General features: G+C 42.2%; 1 protein-coding gene across 10 annotated transcripts in view; it reads left to right on the forward strand.

Moving 5' to 3' along the window:
* The window catches only part of DGKD (diacylglycerol kinase delta), a 58,894-nt gene that overhangs the window by 24,106 nt on the left and 8,455 nt on the right, over positions 1–26,333 (forward strand). For 7 of the 10 annotated variants that reach the window (XM_054835952.1, XM_054835953.1, XM_054835954.1 and 4 more), the window contains 20 exons: positions 7,825–7,929; positions 8,819–8,951; positions 9,847–9,953; positions 10,506–10,631; positions 11,704–11,806; positions 12,331–12,493; positions 14,541–14,649; positions 15,406–15,545; positions 16,390–16,474; positions 17,040–17,134; positions 17,234–17,333; positions 17,485–17,758; positions 19,615–19,776; positions 20,560–20,688; positions 21,648–21,744; positions 22,655–22,765; positions 23,528–23,624; positions 24,370–24,477; positions 25,061–25,174; positions 25,581–25,715. In XM_054835952.1, the coding sequence (XP_054691927.1) occupies positions 7,825–7,929; positions 8,819–8,951; positions 9,847–9,953; positions 10,506–10,631; positions 11,704–11,806; positions 12,331–12,493; positions 14,541–14,649; positions 15,406–15,545; positions 16,390–16,474; positions 17,040–17,134; positions 17,234–17,333; positions 17,485–17,758; positions 19,615–19,776; positions 20,560–20,688; positions 21,648–21,744; positions 22,655–22,765; positions 23,528–23,624; positions 24,370–24,477; positions 25,061–25,174; positions 25,581–25,715 (2,493 nt within the window). Of the gene's footprint in view, positions 1–2,612; positions 2,824–4,098; positions 4,369–4,473; positions 4,493–7,824; positions 7,930–8,818; positions 8,952–9,846; positions 9,954–10,505; positions 10,632–11,703; positions 11,807–12,330; positions 12,494–14,540; positions 14,650–15,405; positions 15,546–16,389; positions 16,475–17,039; positions 17,135–17,233; positions 17,334–17,484; positions 17,759–19,614; positions 19,777–20,559; positions 20,689–21,647; positions 21,745–22,654; positions 22,766–23,527; positions 23,625–24,369; positions 24,478–25,060; positions 25,175–25,580; positions 25,716–26,333 lie in introns of those variants that run through there. The other 3 variants (XM_054835955.1, XM_054835956.1, XM_054835959.1) reach the window with 3 other exon arrangements.

Below are 26,333 nucleotides of genomic sequence, written 5' to 3' on the forward strand. Positions count from 1 at the left end.
ATGAAACAGGACTGGTCTTTGCCTGATGACCCAGTGTGGAAAGCTACTGGGTTCATCAGACTGTTGAAAGCTATTCATTTCCTTTTGTGCTAGCTACCAGCCTCTTTTCAACACAGCTGAGGTTAAGGGGCTGCGAGGAGCTGTTACTAACAATAAGCTGTCAGTAACAGGTCATTTTCCTACCGTGGACAAGGTCTTTTATTGCTCAATCCTGTGATTTATTAGCTGCTAGCCTTGATGTGCATGAGCCCACTAAGACAGCAGCTCTACCACTGGGGAATGTTGACCTGCCCCTCTGTTCCTCATGGTTTTGCTTCTGTTTGAGTAGTAGGAAGGTTTCTCTCAAATATCCTCTACCTTCCCAAATGTGCTGCTCTTTCTGAACAGTGTAGTTCTGTTTGGGAACTCTTTTCCTGGCAGAACCGTGTCCTTTGGACAACAGAGGAAGGAGGGATGCATGTGTGCATCTGCTGCACGAAGTGGAGGGTGGGTGCGTAACAGAGCTGTGCTAAGGTGCTCTGGCACTTGGTATGGCAGTCCTATCGGTTCCTATTTGGTGCTGCCCCATCCATGTAGATCTCTAGTGATTAGTATGCATGAATTACCAGATTGTATTTCATACCTGCTAACAGCGGCAAAGACCTTCTTGCATACTCTAGGTTTTGACATCTGTTAAGTGGTTGCAAAAGTCCTAAAATCCTCTCCTTGTCTGTGCTCCTCTTACCAACTGCCAAGAACAGGAATGTGCCTTGTTTAGGAACAGAGTTTCCAGAAGCATGTAGGAATGTGACCCTGGTATGAGAGATGATCATTTTCCCAGGGAACGTTCTGTCTGGTCTACTTTCCCGCTGCAGCATCAGGGAAGATAGAGACTGGGAGAAAGCACAGATGGAGGGTCAGCATGAGTTGAACTTGATCTGTGGGCACAGCGTAGCAGCAGTAAGTGCCAATGACAGTGCTCAGAGAAGATGCACTTGTAATGTGCAGCCCCCTGGCAGACAAGGTACATATTGCAAGATGAACGAACCTCATAATGTAAAAATGGTCCTAAAGAAACCACACCACGTGCTGTACCTATTTTCCTATGGAAATGAGCTGTCCTGGATTTTACACATTGAAAATTAAGGTAAAACAGCCACATGGAAGTTGGGGATAAAATACCTGGCAGAGTGTAAACAGAAATTTGGGCACGTAGGGCTTTGAGGAAAATCTTGTTATTGCTATTTAAAAAAAAAAAAGAAAAGGCAGAATTTGGCACAACTGTAAGAACATTAATGACTTATTTTATTTGGTGGAAATGAGAGTTTCCGTATGTGGAAGATGGTCATTTTAGCAGGAAATAAAGATCTTGCACTATAAAAATAAATATAAAACCGGTGCATTTCTCCAGTGTCATATGAAAAGCTGCTTTTTTCTTTCCCCTTCAGGGTAGCATCCACGTTTTGAGGTAGTAGAATCAGTGCTATTCTAGCAAGCTCTAACTGACCTCTGCAGTGAGTTAATGGGACCAAATTTATTGGCAAAACTGGGTGAAAGCTGAATTGCAAATCAGAAGAGGGATGTTGTCTGTGGAGGTAGGCAAGCCTTGGTTCCCCATAAGTCTAAGCACTGATACTTGTATTATTTCTGTCTTCCAAACTAGAGACACCTACTAAAATCATGCCAGCTTGCTGTCTAAGGCTTTGTTGTCCTGATGCTCAGCTCCAGATTGTTTCAGAAGCTGACATCAATGAGACAGGCTTTTAAGATTTTAAGTGTAAAGGACTGGCTTGAGTCTGAAACTCATAGTTCATTTTCATTTTCCTTTCTTCTCCCTTTTTCACAGTCTTCTTTTTAACCTTGTGTATTTGCTGAGGGGGTGGCACTTGCTTAATCCACATTTAGTCCATTTTGCCCTCTGTGAGTTCAGCGATTGTGTTTGAAACATGTAGTGATTTTGCTGGTTTATGAGTCTCGCTGACGAACACAGGCGAGGTGTTTTAATGTATGCCAGTGTTCATTTAACTACCACTGTTGCCAGCACCAGAGCTGAAGTGGGTAAAAAATGGCTGGGTCCTTGTCATAATCTCAGCCAATTTTCCTTCCTGAGTTTTTGTGTTCATAGGATACCAAGAGCTTACTCCACTACACAAAAGCAGACGTAGCAGTTAGCTGCAGACGTAGCAGTTAGCTGCAGATGGTGAACGTTCTGCGCGCCTTTGCCGCGTATGATCAAGCTGAAGTTTTGCCTGCACCAGAACCGGTCTCATTTTTTCTATTTGCTATTCCTAGGTCTTTTGAGCTTCAGAAATTCCTGTTGTCCCAGTACCCAAATCATCAACTGTTTGGAATAATCCAGGATCTCTTTGGGGGATTTATGACTGGCATCTTTGAACATAAGACTATATTTGAACAGGATGTGAGTAAAAGGAAGCAGTCAGAATGAGCAGGTGTTCTCATACACCCGCTTTTGGCCACTCTGAAAAATGTATCACATCAGAAAAACTATATTTAGCAAAGTTGTATGTCCCCCCCGCCCCGTCTCCCCCCGCAACATTTCTTCATCCAGCTCTGTGATTGGGCCAGTATGATCTTAACTTGTTTTGTCGTCTTTTGTGGTCACTGAGCTCACCAGATCTACTCTGATAACAAACAGTTCCAATGCATGTTTGGCCAGACTGTCACTTTTTTTGCTGAGAAGTTTCTGGGCAGCCAGAAAATGCTGAAGGAGGAAGTAAGCAAAGATGATAAAGTTGTCTTTGATGGCAGCAAGACCAGAGAATGAAGTTTATGCTCCGGCTGTTGGGTGGAGGAAGGTTGCTCAGTACAGCAAAACAACAAAGGGTGAAGTATAGCAGATTTCTATTTAAAATTTGGTCTAATATAAGGAGTCTTTTTTGGGCTGCCTTTCTAATCCAATTATTCACAGCTGTTCATTGGGGAAGGACATCCAGGGACATCTAGTCCATTTTTAGAATGTGAAATGAGAAGTTTTCTTTGGTTGGCTCTGTTGTTTGCCAGCTGGCCTGATTTGAAATGTCAGTAAACTGGTCTTAGTTTTGGACAGGCGAGTGTGGGTCAACATGAGGGGTGATGGTTAACAGCTGGTAAGAGGGCATGTGCTCTGCGAGGCAGAGACAGAGGAGATCAAGCTAAATTTTGGAGAAGTGTCAGGAGAGCATCAGTATTTGCACAAGATAGCCAATGAAGGCATGGCTTTTTTTACATTTAGAGTGAACAAGCTTGAAAATTGAGAATTTCTCTAATAGACTTGAGATGGCTCATCTGCATAGAGGGCACATAACTGTCTGCAAAGGGGTGACCTGCTGGCTAGTTGATTGTCACCGTAATTCCTGCAAAAGATATTTCTGGGGTTTCATACGCAGTGAGGAGTTTGTAAATTAAGCCGTGTCCTGATTTGAAATATCTGTAAGCCTTCCTGCCATTCCCATCCATCCTTATGGCTCTTCAGGACTGATTAGAGGGATTGGCAGCTTTTTGTCCCCCATGACTGTTGTTGAGCTCAGCGATAGGTCTTGATATAAGTCACCATGTGGTGAGCTCTGGGCACATGGGTATCTGGGCATCCAGTTCCTACTAAGGAGTGAAATCTGAGGAACCACACCCGACAATTCAATAGCGTTTAGGATCAAAAAAGTATATTCATTTTTAATATTCCCTTTTTAGGAAGAACAAACACTTTTAATTTACGTAATTGCTCATATCTAGATAAAATTCTGAGCTGTTTCAAGGCAGGAACACTCAGAGTTCTGCCAATCCCTGAACAGGCCAAAAATGTATGAGATTATAAATAAATCTTAAAACTTTTTATTGTGGGTTTTTTTTTTAACTCATAACAAGACAGCCTCCATCCTAACTCAAAAGCAATCAGATTGTTGTTTTTGTGTGCTCCGTTTATATGAGAACAAGAGGTCACTGGATGACATTACTGCTTTGTAAATTTAGAACAAATAAAAGGAAATGCTACTTCACCTAGTGCGTCGTCATCCTGTGGAATATACTGTTCCAGGATGTTAGTCAAAAGCTGTAGCCGGAACATAAAAAATAGCTGGACCATGCTCGTTTCTAGCCACGTTTGCCAACAGGGATAACCAAGCCTCGTGTTCCAGAGCATCGGCTCAGCAGGGCTGTAGCTGAGAGCGAACACCCCGGGGACTCTCTGGCTGGGAAAGGACAGCTTTTCAGGGAGAAGGTCCTGTGGCTTCTTTTGGAGATGACAAGAATGATTTTTTTTTTTAGTTTGAGACATTAGATTGATCATCAGTCTCGTCTAGACAGCGCGGTGTATGCAATAGCCTTTCTCCCTCTGTTAGTATCCTTCAACGGGTGGATGTCTGGAGTTGAAATTACTGGCTCGAGTAGAAGGAGGTAAAAGTGGTAGGATGAGTGTTTTTCTTTTCCTGTGAGAGAGAACATGTTTCTGTTAATCTCAGTTCTGCCCTTAATTCAGGACCAGTGTTGTGGGGTGCCTGTTGCACATCAGCCTGTGCAGGTAAGAGACCAGCAGTGGCTTACGCTCACAGGGTACCCGGTGACTGTCACTGTGTGTGTGAGGCTGTATGAAAGGTGAGAACTGCTGGACCACTCTCTGAAGGAAGTGTCCCTATTAACGTGTTTCTGGATTCCTAATTATCCTCATTAAAATGTTTAACTGTAACACCACTGCATGTTAATCAGAAAAACAGGTTTGTATGGTTTCTTAATTTCCCCCAAGAATTGTTACACTAGTTACATTAATATCTTATCTGTCCTTCACAGTGAAGCCTGAATTGTCCCAATTTGTCCTCCTTAGAATAGGACTGAAATTTAAGATTGTGTTCTTTGACTTCCCATCTCTGATGATAACACTAAATCCCAATGCAAATGTTGCTTTAGAACTAACTAATGGGGAATGCTATTCATAAATTTGTCTTGCACAAAGTTACATTTTATTTGCAGTTTTGTAGTTACACAATAGATGCTTTATTTTAATTCTGTGACTCTGGGTGATTCAAGTATGAAAATCTTCTGGATCTCTTTATTTGTCCTCTTGTCTTATAAACTTTAACTTTGTTCTTTGAATAGAGGATTGTCCAACACTGACTGTGGGGATTTTTAAGATGATGCAGTAGGTGACTTAAAGAATTAGTGATTTTGTATATTGGACAGTCTCTCCAGTGATCTAGGAAGTCAGTAGCCTCAGAAATTAATTCTTATCAAAGGAGGGGCTACATTTCTGTATTTTATGCCAGTATTTTAGATTTCATGTCTTCAAGGTGATTTAAAAATGATACTATGTACTTTGCATTTGCCTTTTTTTTTGTTTCCAAAAAAGACATAAAAATAGGAAAAGACCAGCACTGAATAGGACTGTTCTGAAATGGGATCGTGATGATAATAAATTAATTTTACCAACTGTTTTAAATTATTTTCCATACTGCCCGAAAGCGTACCAGTGGCTTGTTGAATGAACTGGTGGTTCCTTATAAAAACTGGATGGTTTGAAAGCGATGAAAGATCCTTGGATGCTTCCTCCTAGGATGTTTGGACTTTACATAGGGTACCGTTGTACATATGCAATTATAGATGTTCTTGGCTTTGTCACCAGAAAAAAGTGGGGCCCTGCGCTGTTTGAACAAATTACTTGAACTTGGTTTTACTTCAGGGAAAAAGCTGCTTCCTCTTAGCAGGACTTCAGAGATGCTGTTCATTCTACTCTAACTTCACACTGATTTTTGCAGTAGTGTTTCACGGTCCAGAAAAGGTTTCTTTAGGGTAGCCTTTCTCACGTAGCAGAGTTTTTGATGGAAATACTTTTCTACTTTCCCAAGGAAAGACTCCTACCGTCTTTGGGAATAAATTTCATCAGAGCTGGAATTTTTTAAAGGAAAAATCAGGGAAGAGGGAAGGAGTTCTTCAAAGTTTTATTTTTAGATAACTGTAAATATTTATTTCTGTTTGCTTACAATTGATACAGATCAGGTCATTTTGTCCAAGATAGAATGCTTCATGCCAAAACTGTGTTTCTAATGTGAATGGCCAGTCCTTGCTTTAAAAAGGTATTTAGCTCCATTCATTGCCTACTTAATGTGCCTGTAGCATCCGTTTCTAGATATTGGTAATGCCTCTGGGCAAAGTTAGTGTTACCGCAAGTGAATGCTGCAATCTATTCTATGAAAAGAAATATATTTTGAAACTCAAAGAGCTTAAAATAAAGCAGAAATTTACAAGTGTGTATTTTTTGTTGACATTACATACACGTTTCTTAGTGGATGCTCTGATGCACTTCAGTATCGACTAAAAGTGTCATGTTCAACTTAAGAGGTTTTTATTTTTAATCTGTTCTATGAATCATAATGAGAGAAGCGAGAAACAGACTGGAAAATGGTAGTTATTGGGTCATGTATTGGGGTTATGCATGTGGTTTTTTTAGTGTTCATTAACAAAACTTTGGTTGTGTGCTTGCGGGAACCACATGGGCTTCATCAGCCTGACACAATCTTAGTTAGTTTTAATCTGTTATTTCAGATGTTAGGGTACAATTTACTGGAAAAGCAGATGATCTAGACAATTTTTTTCATGTACAGAATGTAGAAGGGCACGGGAGATGCTGGGCTGCTGGAAGTTGTTAGAGTTGACACAGAGGGGAGCCTTTTGATTTTTCTTAATGGTGCTCAATCTTAATGCAGCTTTTCTTAAACCCAGATCTTGCAAACATTTCAATATTGGTCTAATTTAAGAAGTCAGTTGGATGGAAATCAGTACTGAGGTGTGCACAGGAAGATAGTGTTAGTGAGATAACTACAGTGTGGGGAAGAAAGATTTTTGTCTTAGGAAGAATAAATGTTGATTTATAGTCATGTCTGGACCCCAGCTGAATGGGCAGCCCTGTGGACAGCAGACATGGTCCTCTCAAGAGCCAGGAGCTTTTATTTCTCTCTGCTGCCGCCATCTGTCAAAAGGAGAGAGCATTGGTGGTAGGCTACAGAGACCTGTCTGCCTTCCTGGGCACCCTGCATGTCTTCTACTGGTTTATTAAAGCACTGAACTGTTTATTTAGCACAGGGCAACTAACACATGGGAGTTAGCCCAGGGTGGAAACACACTGAGGAGAGTATTTTTAGAGGAAGGCAAACTCACCACAGCCTCAAGCTGTTAGTGGAACACTGTTGTTGGAATAACTTCTATGTAATAAACGTGGAACAAGCCCTCAGGAGATATGAGGGTTCAAAATACAGTGATTTCTCTTCTAGATTGCTTGTTTTGTTTGATTCCTTCCTTCCTTCCTTCCTTCCTTCCTTCCTTCCTTCCTTCCTTCCTTCCTTCCTTCCTTCCTTCCTTCCTTCCTTCCTTCCTTCCTTCCTTCCCACTTGTCATGACTCTAAACAGGTTTTTACTATGATGTTACAGAGCATGTTATCTAATTTATTAATTGCTAGAAACTGGTATATTATGGTGCTAACAGAATATTTTAACATTCTTGCCAATTTAAAAAGTCATGAAGCACTTTAAAAACTTATGCAAGTTCTGTACATGTAATATATTAACTTTTACTGCTCTGTGCTTGATTTGTCTTGTGCTGTTATTTGGGTCTGAGAGATTTCTTTACTCAGTTCAGTATTGGGAGTGACAGCTAAAATCTCTGTGGTTCTGTACATTTATGAAGGAACTAAGGTATGTTACAGTGGAAGAGAAACATGGTTGACAGGTGCAAATAACTTCTGTTGTGCAGCTCATTGCCTCTGAAAACAGCTTCAAGAGACTACACTAGTGATAATGTGTTCTCTTGCTGTCTCTCACTGACATGCCCAGAATACGCACTATTAATTTTCTCTCACTCTTCAGATTATCACTCCATGTCGGAAGCTCATCCTTTGTGCTGATAACAGAAAAGAGATGGAAGATTGGATTGCAGCACTGAAGAGTGTGCAAAACCGTGAACATTTTGAGGTAATAGGAGAATGTGTTCCTTTGCACTCTGTGCCTTCTTGACAGTTGGACTTGATGATCCTAGAGGTCTTTTCCAACCTTAGAGAGTCTATGATTCTATGGTTCTCTCCTAAATAACAGCTTATTTTGAGATTGGAGTCAGCTTCCAGTGAAGTTAATAGAGGTCATTTTTATTGACTGTAATGAGTATAGTGTTAGGCCTTCTGTAAAAACTACCCCACATACACTGAAGTGATTCTCCGAAGAATGCTTGTGGTTTTGTACTCTCCTTGGTAACTTTGAGAGCACTTTTCAGAGTAGGGGTAGGTTTTGAAACACAGTTCTCCTCTCATTGTCTTTTCACTCTTCAGTTTTCCTCCCTGACCTAATTCACGTCTTGCCTGCGTGGTATTCTGCCTACTTTAGTGCATCTGTTTGCCTTTGGGGGCTGTAGTTAGACCAGAACTGCCACCAAAAGAAGCCGTCTGGAGTTTTCCCCACTCTGGTGCTTGTCTCCCTGTTGTCTCCTCCCTTATGCTGGCACAAGCATTCCTCTGCTATGCAATAAACCAGGTTGGGAAACTGATCTTGCTGAAAACTTAATTCAACAAAAAAAAATAGCGAGGGGAAGGATCAATTCTCCAGCAGATCAATTCTCCAATTCTTTTCCCTACACACACAGGACAGGAGCAGGAATGAAGGCGAGGCTTCTTCTTCCAGTAGTCTCTTCTGGCTTAAAGACCTTCTTGAGTTACAGCTATTGTGTATAAACTGCATGTGGCCTACTCTTCCCTAGCAAAAGTGTTCTGGTTCTGCCTTTCCTGACTGCTATGTGCAAGTATTTGTTTTAAGGAAAAAAAAGTCTTGTTGCTCTACTTTAGACTTTGCTGTAAGACATTTATTTTATTAGTCTACACAGTACAGCATGGACCATTTCTCAGGGATGCATAACTGGTACGCCTGCTCACATGCTCGGCCAACATACTGCAACGTGTGTCGGGAGGCATTATCTGGAGTCACATCACATGGGCTCTCATGTGAAGGTAAGCGTGCTTTCTTGTCTTCTGTTTTGGGATCATCATCTTTATAGCTCAATGCCATGTCGCAGAGATAATTTAAGAGGAATGTTGTTAACGGTCTGCCAAAAGATGTAGAAAAATGCTGCATCATAAACTTGAGAGAGCTACAAGCCTTGTATGAGACTGGAGGTCTTCTCTGGACCTGATGCTGAAATCCTTTGCTGCTGAAATCCTTTGCTGCTGAATCCTTTGGCTTCACAGAGAATTTTCCTGCAGAAGTCAGGATCAGGATCTCGGCATTTTGTAAAAGGATAGTAGATGTGATGATGTTTTCATGCTGGTTTTAGTGCTGGACCTGATAGTAATATAGCTGATTATTTTTTCCCCCATATACCCAAATACTGCCATCCCTTATTAAAATCATGTTTTTGAAGTGAACAGCTATGTACTTTTGAGGTATCAGATAGAATATTCGTAAGAATACTCCTGTACATAAGAATAATCATATTTGTAAGAACATCCTTGTTAAGTGTTTGAATGCCAGGAGGTTATTCTTTTTCAGCTTTAGCATAGCAGACATGCCTGGCTGCGCACAGCTCATACTTCTAGCATGAATGAGGTTACACCCACACTGTGTAATAGGATGCAGGAGTGTATGACTATGTAAATCATGTCAAATTTAACAAGGTGATAACTAAGCTTTGTACAAGCAACTGGCAAAAGTGACAAGGCAAGAATTAATAGCTAGCTCATCTTACTCAGTATGCTTAGAGCTGAGAGTTTTGGCAGTGCTAACAAGGGTAGTGTGTGCCCATGCTTTCTTCTGGAGCCAAATATGGTCACTTGGGAAAGCTTTTGCACAGACTGCCACATTACATGTTCTGAGGCAGGATTAATATATTATTCTCTTCCTCTCTAGTGTGCAAGTTTAAAGCCCACAAGCGGTGTGCTGTTCGGGCAACCAATAATTGCAAGTGGACGACGCTGGCCTCTATTGGGAAGGATATCATTGAGGATGAAGATGGGGTATGTATTAGTCTTGAGTTTTCTAGCCTTATCTTGATGCGGAAGCACTGGCATGTGCTCTACAGCTTTCTTCACTGCACAAATAGCAGATTCTGCCTTTATGTGTTAGTGATGTGGGAAAGGCCTTTACTGTCAGAGCATGAGATTCTGTGTCCAGCCAGGGTAGCGAGGACTCCTTAATAGGAGGAGACTTCTGCTATGGACTGGGGGAGTTGAGGTTAAGTAATTGGGGGTATGGGGAACCTGGTCTGAGTTTTGGCAAAAGAACGATGAAAGAGTGGTTGGAACAGTACCTTAGCACATGGGATGTCTGATGCAAGTCTGTGTTTCTGGGGTAGCCTGGGGTGAGTCACCTGGTCCCTTCATGCCTGAGCATGATGTAAAATGCCAAAAGAGATCCTCGGGTGTTTTCTAGAAATTGCCTTTGCTCTCCTTGAACAGTGCATATAAAGACTTGCCTCTATGTATGCCTCAGTGCCACAGTGCATCCTGCACTCTTGAGTTGCACTCTGGAAAGTCCATATCGCTTCTCTCCCTCTGTACCATTTGCAGATCTCAATGCCACATCAGTGGTTGGAAGGAAACCTGCCCGTGAGTGCCAAATGCACTGTGTGTGATAAAACCTGTGGCAGTGTCCTACGTTTGCAAGACTGGCGTTGCCTTTGGTGCAAAGCCATGGTGAGTTCAATAAACGTGATCATTTCAGTAAAAGGATAGTCTTAGATCAGTTCTGTGGTGTGTTCTTTTAATGACATTTACTTAAAATGGAATCTCTAACTGTGCTGTCAATATTTGCTGTGAAGGACTTTATTGTTTTTTCTCCAGATAATGAACAGCCTGCAAGAGATAGATAGAAAAATTTGTGCTGAAAAGTATCACTGTGGTGCATAAAAGTAAGACTTGAAATAAGTATCTGGCTTCTCTGCAAGCTCATTTACTTTTGATAGTGAGCTTTCATAGAAGAATCTAATTACACTAGATATGAATCCGTACCTCAGGCATGGGAGACGTTGGATTTCAAGGAGCCATTATTGGTCATTTCTACAAGTTGAAAAGGTACAACAAAAAAGGACAATGAAGAATACTAAGCTATTTTAATAACAGCCATTTCCCTTCCCATTGGAATAGGTTTCTCTTGCCTAACCACTACAGTGATGGAGATTTTGCGATGTTTCCAGTTGTCTGTAAGATTAGTAAGAGAAGTGTCACAAGAATGTGTTTATAATGTGTGGGCTCAAACCCCAAGCAAACTCTATCTTGCAGTCTTCATGTACCAGAAATGACTGAAGTGCCCTACTCTGCTTTGTATTTCCTTTTTTAAGTGGCTTTATTAATTCTTTCTCTTACCTCTTATGTCCCTTATGTCTTCCTGGTTTGTTTTTTGCTTTCTTGTTTTCTTGAATTCCCAGCTTTTTCTTTTGTTGCTACTTTTGATGTCTCAACTGAGGCTAGGATTTTGAAAGCAGAATGCCTGAAGGCTCTTAAAGCCACGTAATCTGTTATCTGGTCCTCTCAGCACTCGAAGTGCTGGTCTCATAAATGCAAATGGCAGAAGAAGTACATACTAAAGGAAAGAGGAGAATTAATGAAGAATCTGATTATATAATTCTTAAAATCGATTGACATTTCCTTGGATTCTCTCCCTCTTCCTTTCTTACTCTTCCTTTACAGCCTCTTGTTGGGTGGCTTTATGAGTTATACCACAGTGCCCGAAATAGTCTGAATGATTGTTTTTTGGTCGTGTTTTCAGGTACACACAGCATGTAAAGAATTGTTGCCAAACAAGTGCCCTCTCGGGCTGTGCAAAGTATCTGTCATTCCTCCTACTGCTCTTAACAGCATTGATTCAGATGGTAAGTATGACTAGTAAGTAGTGCCTTTTTTCTCTTCTTCTCAGTCACAGTCCCTTCAGCTAACACTATTAATGCCAAACTCTGTCAACTGAAAATTCTGCTTTTGGTGTTTCAGAAATTCCAAACTGGAAGATATTGCTGAAGTATGACGATGAACTGTTTGCTTTGCTTTTGCATTCAGTTTATTACCCTGTAACGTCAGTATTTGCTGAGCTGCAGCTGTTAACATTTATTGAGAGCAACTATATTGCAGAAGCAGTTTGGGAAGGTTGGGGAAGCTGAAAATTTTGGCATACTGCTAGGAGATAAGTGTGACTTTTGGCAGCACGAGGTGTGGTTCGTGCTGGATTCAGGGCTGTGCACATTTGGCATTTACCCAGTGAGTGCCATAAGCACAAGGAAAGGATTAGCTTCTTCGTAGCTGTGCTGGGGTATGGGGTGTTGGGTTTTTTCTCACTCCATCTCCAAGGGCAGCTTCACATCTCTTGGCTTTTCTTCCCTCTCCCTTCCCTTTTCCTCGACAGGTTTCTGGAAAGCTACTTGTCCCCCTTCTTGCACAAGCCCTTTGTTGGTCTTTGTCAATTCAAAAAGTGGAGACAACCAAGGCGTAAAATTTCTACGAAGATTCAAACAGCTACTGAATCCAGCCCAGGTCTTTGACCTCATGAATGGAGGACCTCACCTTGGGTAAGCAGATATTCTATGGAAGCACACATTTCTTGTAAATAACAGAAAAGTACAAGTGATTTATTTGATTATAAGCTCATCTTCAAATATGACAAGGGAACCTATTCCTCAGAGAAGACTGAACACATACGAAGTTTGGAGGGGTTTTCCTTTCTCTGTGTTTAGTGTTATTGATTAGCTAAAACAAAAAATGTTGTTGAAAAAGGTTATTATTTCCATTCATCAGTAACAGCAGGACAGCTTGAGGGGTTTTGGGGGAATTCCAGAAACACTCCCCTGGAAGAAGACCAAGCATGGAAAGCTTGAATCCAGAAGAAAACTTGTCAGCAAACAGACTTGTAACAGGCATCCTAATATACTGTTAACGAGAGTTAACTTTGTTTAACTTGGGCGAACAGACAAATGTCATAGATAGCAAATGAATATTGTCAAAATGAGATTTATCCAGAAATAACTTACCTGGGAAGTATGTGAAACTTCCATCCCTTAAAGATTTTTATGGTGATACTGGGAGAACATCTCTCATGAATTCTTTTGGTAAAGCTGGTTCTGCCCTGGGATCTAGATGACATTTCAGGCTTGTTTACCAGATTGCACTAGAATATCTATGGACAGAAAAAAAAGTGAGTGCTGTGGAATAAATTCCTTCAGGTTGTTTCTGCAACTCTGTTTAATAAAAAAAGTTTGGTCTCTAGTTTGCCCCTTTCCAAATGTTTCTCTGTTGCATCATTTTTTAACAACTTTTGTCATGAATGGGGGCTTCTTATAATAAAAGCCAACACAAGGTGAATTTCCTTCATATATTTCTAATTGTGACTCTAAGTCTAAATCTGGGAGTGTCCACTCCTGGATGAGTGACCATTAGGATCTGCTCTCCTGAGATGTATTGTGGTTTCTTGCCATAGTGCATTGCAAAACACTGGCCTTTAAAACTGCAGCATGCTGTCCAGAGGATGTGTTTGGCTGATAAATAATTTACAGAAAACTTTAAAAATTAAATGTCTGTCTTTTTCCCCTCCCCAGTTGGACTGACTGTAGAGAGGAATTTTGCTTTTAAGCAGGAGAGAAGGGAAGGGAGGGAAGCAATTATTTTCTCAAGCTGTGGTGCACACTTCTAAAACAGCTGCTCTTGTTTGCTTTCTTAAAAAGGAAATGATGGTACAGGGTAAAGGCTGCTTCTTAATAGTTTAAATATTCTAAACTGGTGCTGGTCAAACTATACTGTAAGATGTTGTCATTTCTGATAGCCGTTTTTCATGTGTCAACAATGCTGGAAGAAATAAGGATTCTCATGTACTACAGCAAATCCTGTTTAGGTAATAATTGAAAAAATAAATATGTATAAACCCAAAATAAAAGCAGGCAGTAGTTGTGGGAGATGTTCAGTAAGAAGCACAGTTTCAAGCAGCTTAAGCAGAGGTTATTTTTTATATCCTGGAAAGGGTGAACAAAGAAATTCACACTTGTCTTGCTGGTGAATTGTTTGCCTGCCTGCAGGACAGACAAGGCACCAGAGCATTGATTTATCTTGCTTTCCCAGAAGAAGGACTAAAGATTGTGAGGCTTTACATCTTCTTACAGTTGTCTGCTTACTGAGTGACTGCATAAAGTTCCCACTCTTCGAGCTTTGCTTTAATTGGTGTGGCCTTGGGTGCGAAGGCAGTGACATCAGAGCACTCCAGACAGTGACAGATAACTAGTGTTAGGCTGAATGCAGCAAATCTGCGAAAAGGAAATAATTCAATGGATAATCAGCTATCACATGCTTGTTTCCTCTTCTGTTCAGACAAAAATGCCCTGCTTTAGTAGAGGAGTATGTCTGGGACATATTTCTGTAGTGAATAGCCGTTGTAAATTGCTAAGCTGTATTTATAATTCCTTACTTTAATTCATCTGTAAGCTGACAGTGGCCCGTATTCATTGCGAAATCAGAGCCTACTTTAAGCAAATCTGCCATGCTTATTGCCTAGATTGGAATTGTTTATCATTTCTTTCTGTAACAGCTGATTGTTCTTCTCTCTTGCTTTTTCCTTTCCCTTCTCTGTAGTTTACGCTTATTCCAGAAATTTGACACTTTCCGGATTCTAGTTTGCGGTGGGGACGGAAGCGTTGGCTGGGTTCTCTCCGAAATTGATAGCCTCAATCTTCACAAGCAGGTACCTGCCCAAAGAGCTTGGCTGGATGAAAGCATGAAGTAATACCACCACCATGGGTTGAAAAGGACTTTGATCATACAGATGTAGTTTGCCTCAGGACTAAAGCCACTGAAAGCTTACCACAGCAGTGTTCTTGCAGTATTTTTCTGCAAGAAGCAGTACTGGACTAATTCATTATTCCTGTCTCCAGTGCTCCTCCACAACTGCCTCCTAGAAGATCCAGCTTTTGGAGTAGCTCTGAGTTACTCCTGCTCCATTGCCAGCAGAGACTTATACTCAGTTAGAAAACGGGGAGTTCCACAAGGGTTATGCTCCTCATCTGTTCCCTTTAATTCTCCTGGTGTAGTTTCTGAGTCTTGGGATAGACAGAAACTTCATTGGAGTAGAGGTATCGCACAGTGTTTAATTAGTTTCCATTTTGTCTTGGAGATGTCTATGCTAATTTTACAGAAAAAGCAATAGCACCACCTGATGGTTAAATAAATATATCTGTAGAAGGGGTTACTTTTAGTAAGATGTTCCTTGAGACGGTAGCTGTAATACACTCCTCTCTCAATTAACGACTTAAAAGTAGAGGAAATTTTTCCTTCCTTACTTCTGGCTGTTTTCCCCATCTGATTACTTTCTCCTCCCTGTGGGACCAGATGTTTCTCAATGACTGGTCTGTGTAAGGAATCAGTCATATTACTTGTGGCTATTTGTGTCTTGTGTTTTCCCATTTGAACATCAGGTTTTGTTTCCTTTTCTTTAATGCAGTGCCAGCTGGGAGTGCTGCCCTTGGGAACAGGGAATGACCTTGCCCGTGTGTTAGGCTGGGGGTCTGCTTGTGATGATGATACCCAGCTCCCACAGATCCTGGAGAAGCTGGAGAGGGCCAGTACCAAAATGCTGGACAGGTGAGTAACCATCACTAACATCCTCCCCTGCTCAAGAGTTGTGTGAAAATGCCCTTCCAGGAGAACTGGGCAGTTCTTGATTCTGCCCAGCTGCTGGACTTCTTACCAACAATGCCAGTTAACGGTTTTTCTTTGATAACCCTCTGTCACCCTTTAGCAACAAAGGTAGTCTGTTTTTCTATGTTTTGGTTTTCTATATTATGAATAGTAATTTCTATATTATGAGTAGTTATTATATTATGAAGTTATATTATAGTTAGTTATATTATGAATAGCTATTATATTATGAATTTTCTATATTATAAATAGTAATGAGTGAAATTGTCTGATGTCCAGTGTCCTCTCTTGTGTTCCAGAGTTCTTGACAATTGAATTTGTCAGCCTTACAGTTGTGATTTATTTTTTTAAGCTAATTTTTTTTTCTTGGTAAATTTGAACCAATTGGTTTGGCTTAGAGATGAAAGCTGAATGCAGAAATGGACATCTTTAACCCTAGTATTCATATTGCCTCTATATCTCTGTACATTTAAAAATGCTTCTTGTCTTTAGAGTTGTATCTTGGCATCTGTTACACTGAATCAAGTAATGCCCATAGAATTTCTGTGTGAGAGGGAAGAAGTACAGAGAATTTCCTGGTGCTGTAGGATACTTTTGTCATCCTTCCCTCTTTCCCCAGTTGAGCCCCTCTGCAGTTCCATTGCAACTCTGTGGCTTCCTTGCATCAGTCATGCCCCTGCCAAAGTGCAATTTGTTCAGCTTTGATGTTCTAACCTGTTACGTCCTTTGGATAAAGGAGAAAATCATCTGCCATGTAGTGACAAGTGTGATGCCTCCTTTTCAACAGGTGGAGCATAATGGTGTATGAAACCAAACTCCCTCGCCAGGCCTCCACTTCCACAGTCACTGAAGATTTCAGTGAGGATTCTGAGGTACCTCGTGAGATGCAGAGAGCAGGGTACTGGGAGCAACAGCCTCAGAATGGACAAGACAGGAGGCGGTGGTTGAGCTCAAATGGGGCAGGCCTGAGCCATGACTTGCATGTAGCAGGAGCCACAAAAATCTGGGGGCTTTAAGTCAATGAAATATTATGGAGAAGGATGGAGGTTGGGTTACCAGAGAAAACAACCACAATGGGGGATGAGAAGAAGATGCTTTGAAACAGGACAGAGAGGAAACGATTGAATTTTATTTGCTGTCATGACATCAGGTTGTTGAAATTGTGGGAAGCTGCATAGCAGTCATAAAAAACCGGTTTTAGACCCACAGTTGAACAGAGACTCAAAGAACTGCACTGCTGATAATTTCTAGGTTCAAGATTAGTTTCTTCATCAGATTCAGGTCTTCAGTGAGTAACTGAGCCCTGAACTACAGAACTTTTCCAGGGCAAAAAGAACCTGTAGAATGACAGGCACTCTCTGGGGAGCCAGGGATACACGGTATATGTTGTGATGTTGGGAAGCAGCACCCCAGTGGCTTGTTTCTGACTGTCACCAGGTGCAGAAGATTCTCTTCTATGAAGACTCTGTGGCTGCTCATTTGTCCAAAATTTTGACTTCTGACCAACACTCAGTGGTCATCTCCTCAGCCAAGTGAGTACTTTGAGGACAACTTTTTTAAGTGAAAGTTGCACTGTGAAAATCCTGAGCCAATCCTTGCATGACTTTGTTTTCACTACCTTCTTTGTCTAGGGTGCTTTGTGAGACAGTGAAGGATTTTGTGGCTCGAGTAGGGAAAGCCTATGAGAAGGCAACGGAAAGCTCAGAGGAATCAGAGGTTATGGCCAGGAAGGTAAACTTGGAAAAATTGTTTGGGCTTCTACTTCTGAAGTGGAAAACTGCTCTGTTTTCAGAGAAGTAGGACAGCAGCAGTTCTACAAGAGCTAAAAGAATGAGCTACCCAGTCTACTGTTAGTTCCACTCAAATGTTCTTTGCCTTGTAGTGCTCTGTCCTGAAGGAGAAGCTGGACTCATTGTTGAAGACACTGAATGATGAATCTCAAGCATCTTCATCTCTGCCGAACCCTCCTCCCACCATTGCAGAGGAAACCGAAGATGGCGATGGGTCAGGCAGTGCTTGTGATTCTTCTAGCGACCGGTCGGTGGGCTCGTCGTGTACTGCACGGCCCCAGATATTTCGTCCCCGAGAACAGCTCATGTTGAGAGCCAATAGCTTGAAAAAAGCTATTCGTCAGATAATAGAACATGCAGAAAAAGGTAACTGTTAGGAGTCCTGCTTGTGACTTGTAACAGGCTCCTGAGAAGTATACATTTCCTTTATTCCAGAGGGGAGCAGGGTTCTTTATTAAAAACAGCTTTCCTGAGCTAGAGAAGCTATTCAGTACGCCTGACTATTTAGTTTCAGTACCATCTCTGCCAAGCCCACCTGTTTGAAACACGGCTTGGTAAATGAGCCTGAAGTTCGAGGTATGTTCTCTCCTGTGCGGCTGGTTTAGGAAGTTAACTACTCCCCCACACTCTGCTCATTTGCGTTTCCTGTCTGTCCCCACCCATACCACAATTGTGTCAGTGCAACTGTTTGTGTGGTCTTGCTGTAAAACAGATCTGAAAATACTTAGGAAGAAAGTATTTTAAGTATTTTAACTTGGATTGTTTCAGAAATCTCTTTATAGTACAGCCCAGCAAAACAGTGCAGTGGTACAACTGCAAGAGAGGGTGGGAACTTCTTAAACTAGCTTTGTCACTGGGAAAATGCTAAAATACTGCACCCTGATGCAAACCAGTTCTGTTCCGATGTAACTTCCTAGGCAGGTGACCCTCTTCTCCACATCTTGACCCTTATCTCTCTCCAGCCACTCCCACCCATAGCTCAAAGTTTCATTTCCTTCAGAAGGCGTCCGTCTCCCAGATGTTAGTCATAAACTCAGTGGTTTAACTTAGACCAAAGGAAGAACTTAACAGCTTATTACTGGAGATGAAAGCATTGAAGCTGCAGATGTGACGTCCATGCACACCTGAATGTGCGCTATGAACAACTGTGTAGTCAGTTACAGACCATTGCAATGCCACTTGGATTTCCAGCACTGCAATATTGTATACAACCTATCCTGAAGGAGAAGTTGTACGAGATGATGGAAGTTGAGCAAACAGTCTGCTTCTGGTGAAGTGGAGGTCTTAGACCTTACTGCCGCCCAATTTGCTGCTGCTTACCTTATGCCAGTTTGATGTTTGTTGGAGTTCTTTTGAAGCCCAACCAATTTGCTTATTCCAGCAAGAAGAGTTTATGTTTCTGCTGGGCTAGAGGGTTGGATTGCTTTGTGGGTAGTTTCGATGAACTCCAGAGTCAACACAAGGGAGGGAAAAGACTGAAAGAAAGGAGGGTCATCCCCCTGCAGAGGCAGTGAGCTGGTAGATCGAGTAGCCTCAGGGCTTCTCACAGAGCTGTGCCCTGCGAGGGGCTGCTGAGGAGAAAGGCCCGTTACATGCAAAGGAAGTTTTGATTTCTCTAGGCAACATGCTAGCATTTAATTCTTACCAGCTCTTGGGCAATCTCCAGTTACCTTTCAAATATATTTGTTCAACTTCTCCAAACTATTTTTCTTCTTCCAAAGTAGGTAATCTGCTTCTTTCCTTTGTATCGTTTTTTACCAACTGCTATTTTCTTCCTCCTGCCCTTTTCAAGTGGCTTATCCTATTGCCCCGGTACAGATTAAGCAAACAGAAAATTAATTAAATTTATCATTTAATGTCCATCTAGTTAGAATTTCTCGCAACATCTAAGTGCAAATAAATGGAAGCCCATCACTTGTAGCACAGTTTACATCTCAGGAAGCCCAAGTACCTGTAGCATTAAAGGTGGACACTTCTTTTTGGAGCCTCGCTGCTGAAGAGATCAGCAAAGAAAACAGGAGGCTAAGTGAGCGCAGTTCCAAAGCTCTCCAGAGCAGAGCTTAGTTGAGACAAACGATATAGGAAAGGTTTTTGTTATTCTTGTTCTTTCCTTTAAGGAATCAGGACCTTTAGAGTCCCATCTTATTGTTACTTACATTAGTGTGAGGTGTTCCTTGCTAGGAGACCTGTGAGGCACTCACCTACTTTCTCTCTCCTTACAGCTGTAGATGAGCAGAACGCCCAGACCCAGGAACAAGAGGGCTTCCTCCTTAGTCTCTCAGCCTCTGAAGAGGGCAAGGACCTGAGGAACGACGATAAAATCTCCCTGCAGTCATCACACAGCAGCAGCTATGGAGTCTCCAAAGGGAGGAGCCAGCGGAAAGGTACTGCTTCGGGGCTGTCAGCATGCAGACCTTGCCTACAAATGACAATTCTGTTAGTTGTAAAAAGTGAGGGAGGTGTTATGTGTATTACCTCCCAAGTTCGGATTTTCTCTAATTTTTGAATGATTGCTCTTCAGATGCGAGGCCCTGCACATTTCTGTGGTCTAGCCTGTGCATCATACACCCCACTTTTTGCTGCATCTCTGATGGCTGGTCTGTGATCTTAGCATATGGAGCCTGGGATTCAGAAATTTTCTTGCACCTTAGCCAGTAATCTGGGTTCTCTTGGCTTTCAGTGCTTGGACAAGGACGGTCTTGAGCATTTTTCATGTCATCTACCTGATAACATTTCCCTCTAAGACCCTGCCATCCTTTGCAGATGACAGAGAACGGAAGCCAGTTTGCTTTAATAACTGTGTTATGTGAGTAATTTGTTAGAGATCCCTGATCACTGCAAATATATTTGGAACTTATCTGAGTATTGATTGGGAGCCAAATACCGTCTGTTGTGCTGCTGACACCAGCTTTTTCTCATCTCCATTTCTAATATTTGCATGTGGCATTTTGGTACCTCCAATCTGTGAGGTTTTCTGGCTGCACATATGCCACATCTCTGTCTCTTAATGACTGGTTCTGTCAGCTCTTTGTTTTAAGGTGGCTAGAGTGTTTTGCTGTTGAGTGATTCCTAACCCTGCTTGGGCTGTGCTGCTATGTGCTGGTCTGAATCACAGCATTATGTTTGTCAATTATGTTTGTCAATTATGTTTGTGTTGTGTTTTACAGCATCCAAGTCTCCTTGTGAAAGACTAATAAACAAAGGAAGTTTGTCGCTGGGCAGCTCTGCATCTCTTCCTCCCCAGACAGGAAACCGGGACAACTTGCCAATGCTGAACACAAAAATCCTCTACCCAAGTAAGTGTAACACCCACCACTTCCCATTGAGGCAGCCAACTGGAGTACGGGTGACAGCAGCGCAGGCTGCAGTCTCCACATGAAGACATGAAATTGTCCTGCCTGATGCCCTTTGGAGAGAAATCCCTTTGTGGATAACTTTGCACTAGGGCTGGAAAGTGGAGACTTGGCGGGAGCTGTAATAGTTTCCAGTATGTAGCTGAGACCTAGACACAGCTTTTATTAACACCAGAATTTAGATGCCAATTACAAGGAGATACTGAACTCAAAGTAACCTTGAGAAGGCTGATAACATGCTGCTGAGAGAGGTTTCTGAAGAGTGGCAGCCATAGACTGGGAGCAGCAGTCCCTTCACGTGAAGGCTGAAGTTAGTGGAGGTGCACAGACCCAGCAGAATTCCCACCTCCCATATCTTGTGTAGCAACTTCTCCTTATAATTGTGGTGCTGTCCTTCCACCTCTTCCCCCAAATTACTTGTTCAAATTGTTTCTTCTGGAAGTAGGTAATTTCCTATCTCTCTGACAAAGAGAGGTGGGTTGCCAGCTAATAGTTGAAGAAGCAAGAGGCAGGAATTCTTGAGCAACTTGGAGAATAACTTCAGTCCTACTCCTCTCTCTCTACTCATTGAAGCAAGGATGTTGCATGTCTCACCCTGGAACAAAAAAGCTACTGCAGTGAATAGACTCCTGTGTCCCATTTCCAGGTGTCCGTACAACTGTGCTGCTGGCCTTAGGTGATACCCTGTCAATCAAACACCTTGCAGGCAGCCCCAGAAACCCTTCTTCTTATCGAGAGAGCTAAGCCTTCTGGAGTGGAAGAAAGCACTATTGCTATTTGCTTTCTGCAGTGAATGACAAGAGTTAATATATTCTGCCCTGTCGTCTTGTCTCTGAGTTTGAAGTTACCTGTTTTCTGCTTATTATTAGTCACACTCTTCCCTGTGGTCAATTTACCTACAGATATCCGTGCTGGCATGTCTGGTTCTTTGCCTGGGAGCTCTGTCATCAGCCGATTGTTGATCCATGCTGATCCCTTTAACTCTGAGCCTGAAAATCTGTGAGTATGCCCAGGAGGTTGAAGGGAGGGAGTGGGCGTTTCCAAATGGACCTCAGCAGAGAAGCAGATTAGTTTATAGAGCTAAATAATGGACTGCAGCAGCCCAGAGTTACGTAAATGAATTCATATGCTGGGTGCCAGTGAGGATCAGCTTATGTAGGTATACATGCAGTGACACATCTGACTCATGGTAGAAAATTTTTAGGTATTAGATGAGAATGAAATCTAGATCAGTCTTCTCCCTACACTCAGAGATGACTCTGGCTCCCAGTTAGTAGACAGGAACCTGTGGGGGAATCACTACCCTTACAGTATGGAGGCCTGAGAAGGGTTGTGGGCAGGCCACAAGAGGGGACGCACTTGGGAAATGTGATATGAAGACTTTCTCAGGCTGTTTCTACTAAACTGTTTAATAGTAAAAATCCAATGATACAGACTGTAAGGTTTTTTCATGGGGCTCAGTGCTCCTGAGATGAGTAGCTGACACTTTCAAGCTCATTTGTCAGGATCTCTGTAGGTAACACCTTATATATATAGATAAGCAATTAACATCGCTAATGTTTTGTGGGATCTTTCACACAATGCCAGTGACCAGCAACATAGCTTTTTGTAAATGAAGTGTAGGCTTCTGAGTATGTTTCTGTGGCAAGGGGAGAATTCCTCCGCAAATCTTGTGGCTGTGAAGTCTTACAGACAGAGGCTGCAGGCCAGGGACCTCTGCTCAGTAGCCACTTTTATGGTATTCTTGGTGGGTTTTAGGCAGTTCCCAGCAGTGCTTATCAGAGCATGTTGGCATGCAGCCTTCTTGTTCTTCACCTTTTTATGCAACAGAATTCTGAGGTGGCAGGTGAGATGTATACCAATTGGTATGTAGACTTAGGAATGGGAGTTTTGTTCTTTTGTTTGGCAGTGAGTGTTACACGGAGAAGTGTGTCATGAATAATTACTTTGGAATTGGACTGGATGCAAAGATTTCTTTGGACTTCAACAACAAACGTGATGAGCACCCAGAGAAATGCAGGTGGGTTTGGCTTTGGCTAACCTTTGGCTACTGCCAGAAGTGACTGAAACCACTTCATGTTTCTGTGTGGTTTTGAAGCCAATTGTGTACAAGTGTGCTGAATAGGTGCGTTGTCAATCTTGTCTGCATAATCCTCCTTTAAGGCTTGAAATCCTGATGGAGGAGATTACCTACTGATTTATTGCCAATTCGGTATCCTGTTGTGGCTAGTATAAGATCTTTGAGTAGTCACATCAGTGTGGATTTAGTGTATTGGTTCTGTTTACTTCATGATCTCATTCACAAATTTTTCTCCTGGGCTTGCTATTTAGCTATGACAGAATCTCATCAAGTGCCAAGGAGGCTGATTTCAGCCTTGATCCTGACTTAATACCACAGGGTTTGGCCTTTTGAATACCTGGGCACCTACAGGATGCTTTGCATAGCCTGGGATTGGCACATTTGCTATACTTGAGCTAATGCTGCAAAATGCTGTTGATGACCTGGTGTACGAGATTGACAAGTTCCGTGCCAGGGGAATCTGTGTACGTTTCGGGTAATGTATGTTACTTGGTCATCGTCAATTCCTACCTGACATTTATTTAAAGAGGAATAGTTTCCTAGCACAAGCAATGACCATTTTGAGTGCCTGACCCTTTTGAAAGCAAAACACCTTTGTGTTTTAGGTCGTAGGAGGTGCTATTTCAATGTGGGATTTTTTTCCATGCTAGTGAAAAGGTAAATGTTTATGTTAACTTTTTCTCTTTTGATTTGCCTTCCTAGAAGTCGTACTAAAAACATGATGTGGTACGGAGTATTGGGGACCAAGGAGCTGCTACACAGAACATATAAAAACCTGGAGCAGAAAGTCTTGCTGGAGGTGAGGAATTTGCTAAAATTGCATCTCCTTCAGACACTTTGACTTAAGCATGGTGATTCCACTTGGTGACGTTAGGGTGTTTCCCTTCCCTGCCTGATACAATGTACTTGCTGTATCTCACCCTGAGCTAGCTAGAAGTGGCTTTTCCTGGTTCTGGAAGAGAACTCTCAAGCCTGTAAGGGAAGTGTCATCCTACTGGAAAGTATTGCCTGTTCCCAGCTCAGTATTCAGCATAGATAAGATTGTCATGTTACATGTGGTATCTCATGTGAACACAACATTTTAGCTAGTAGGTGCAATGGAAAGCTGTTAATTTAACTGCACTGTAATGTGCATCAAACTGGAAAAGAAATATTCTTGTATGGGCCGTGTACAGCATAAACAGCTAGCTTGCAGGAGGAGACCCTCATCACAGCAGACTGCATTGGTGTTTCAGAAGTTTTATTCCTCTTTCTGGAGGAATAAACCAAGAGGTTTTTGCCAAGCCTCTCAGATGTGCCCTGTTCCTGTTTGGGGAAAAGAAGCAACAGTATCCCTCTAAAACCACCTTCTGCTAGAGGAGAGGTGGTTCATGAGCTGTGAATGGATACGTTCTACTCCATTAGGTCAAGAATAAACTGGAAGAAGGCAGAATTAATTTATTACTAAGCTGTACAGGCTGTTTTCTGTTCTTAGAGGACATGCTCTGGCAGGAGGAGCTCTCTTCTGCTGTACTGAGAATAGTGTTGTCTTCTTCTCTGTGCAGTGTGATGGGAGGCCAATCCCTTTGCCCAGTCTCCAGGGAATCGCCGTACTCAACATTCCCAGCTATGCAGGAGGCACCAACTTCTGGGGGGGAACCAAGGAAGATGATGTGAGTATTCTCTAAGGCAATCCAGGAAATGTTTTTACTTACTTGCTTCTGGAGTCAGAGCGCGTGAGAATAGCGCTTGGAAGAAGAGGGCAAGGGGCCTGTCTGCACGTACTTCCTGTCTGAAGTGGATAGGATACGGAAGTCCAGTCTTGAGCATCCAAGCAGTCTGCAGTGATTCAGAAAAAATACAGATGCTGTCCTGAGTATTTAGACTTCCAGCAGGTGCTTTAGATTAACCTTCTCCTCTCAGACTGCATGAGAAGTAAAGCCCCTTGAAGACAAAGGGAATTAGATCCAGTGAGAAACGTTGTGTTACTTGAGATGAAAAAGTGCCTACTCTCATAAGAATAATTATTGCCTTGTGTTAGCTGCCATTGGAAGCACAGTGGGAATAATCAAGGCTCCTTTTTGTCCCTCCTAGCTCACTGCAAATCTTAACCTTCTAGCCTCGTTGTTAATTTTATACAAATTAAAAAGCACAATTGAAAGCTGACCCCCCAAATCTTCCCCAATAGGGGATAAAGGAAACCTCTCCCACAGAGCTGTATGTCAACTGAATTCTCTCTCCCTTGTATCTGGGTAGACATTTACAGCCCCCTCCTTTGATGACAAGATTTTGGAGGTGGTAGCAGTGTTTGGTAGCATGCAGATGGCAGTGTCACGAGTGATAAACCTACAGCATCACCGGATTGCACAGGTATCAATTGCTTTTGTGAGTTCTTCTTGCCTCCCCCATCTCCAGCTTGTGATGTTTTTGCCAATTTCAGTCCGTAAAGCCCTCCTTTGTGCTCTCTCTTATCCATCGAAAGAGCATCCACCAGGGTGAAAATGAGCACGTCCAGCGGCAATTTGGGCATGGAATTGTTTGCTGGCATTCATTGTGGTACGAGTTAGACCACCAATTCAAATACAGATTAGTCTAAAGACACAGCAAATGGTTTATGCCACACAGGGGCAAAGTGCGCCCTGCCATCCAAGCATGTGTGCCTCTAGTGGCACCAAAGCTACAGTAGCCAGGGAAGTGCTTTGTCAAGAAAGAGAATGTCTCGTGCTTTTGGAAAAACAACATTTTAGAACTTCTCTGATGCAATCACTTCTTGCAGTGTCGGACAGTGAAGATAGCAATCCTGGGAGAAGAAGGAGTTCCTGTGCAAGTGGATGGAGAAGCCTGGATCCAGCCTCCGGGTTACATTTGGATTGTTCATAAGAACAGAGCACAGACCCTCACCCGAGACAGGGTAAGAGCAGTCTTGCATACACTATGTAGTACACGTGTGTTTCAATGGCACATGCTCCTGGAGAGCGTGGAATGGCCACACATAAAAGCTTATCTTTGTGACTGTAAGAAGCATATTTTGCTACATGCCATAAAGCTTTTTGGAAAGAACATGATTAAACTTCCATTCACCACTTGGGAAATCACATAAATAAGCTTGTTTGTGCAAGCTTATTTTGCTTCCTTTTCTAGGTGCCTTGTGACAGCATTTCTTAACACGCTTACATGCTGGTTTTCCCACAGGATGTCCATCTCTGACTGCTGCGGATTGTCTAGATTCAGCTGTTCAATATTATAATTTATCATTGTTCAATATACCTCGTTCACCAAGTGAAGCAGAGTCTTATGCCTCATTCAGCTGTGTGTGTCTGTTTCATCTCATAACTTTCAAATAGATCTGATGAGTACCAGCACATAAGGAAGCATCCTTGTGTTTAACTGTATTATTGAACGGTGGTAAGCCAAAGGAAAGGATAAAGGCCTTGCTGTGGCACAAACAGGCTTTATGGTTCCTCCCAACTCTGTAAATGTCCATGCATAGTTTGGTGGATAGCAGCTCTTAATACTTTCCAGTGTAACA

This window comes from Grus americana, chromosome 9 (assembly GCF_028858705.1).
Source record: "Grus americana isolate bGruAme1 chromosome 9, bGruAme1.mat, whole genome shotgun sequence".
NCBI lineage: Eukaryota > Metazoa > Chordata > Aves > Gruiformes > Gruidae > Grus > Grus americana.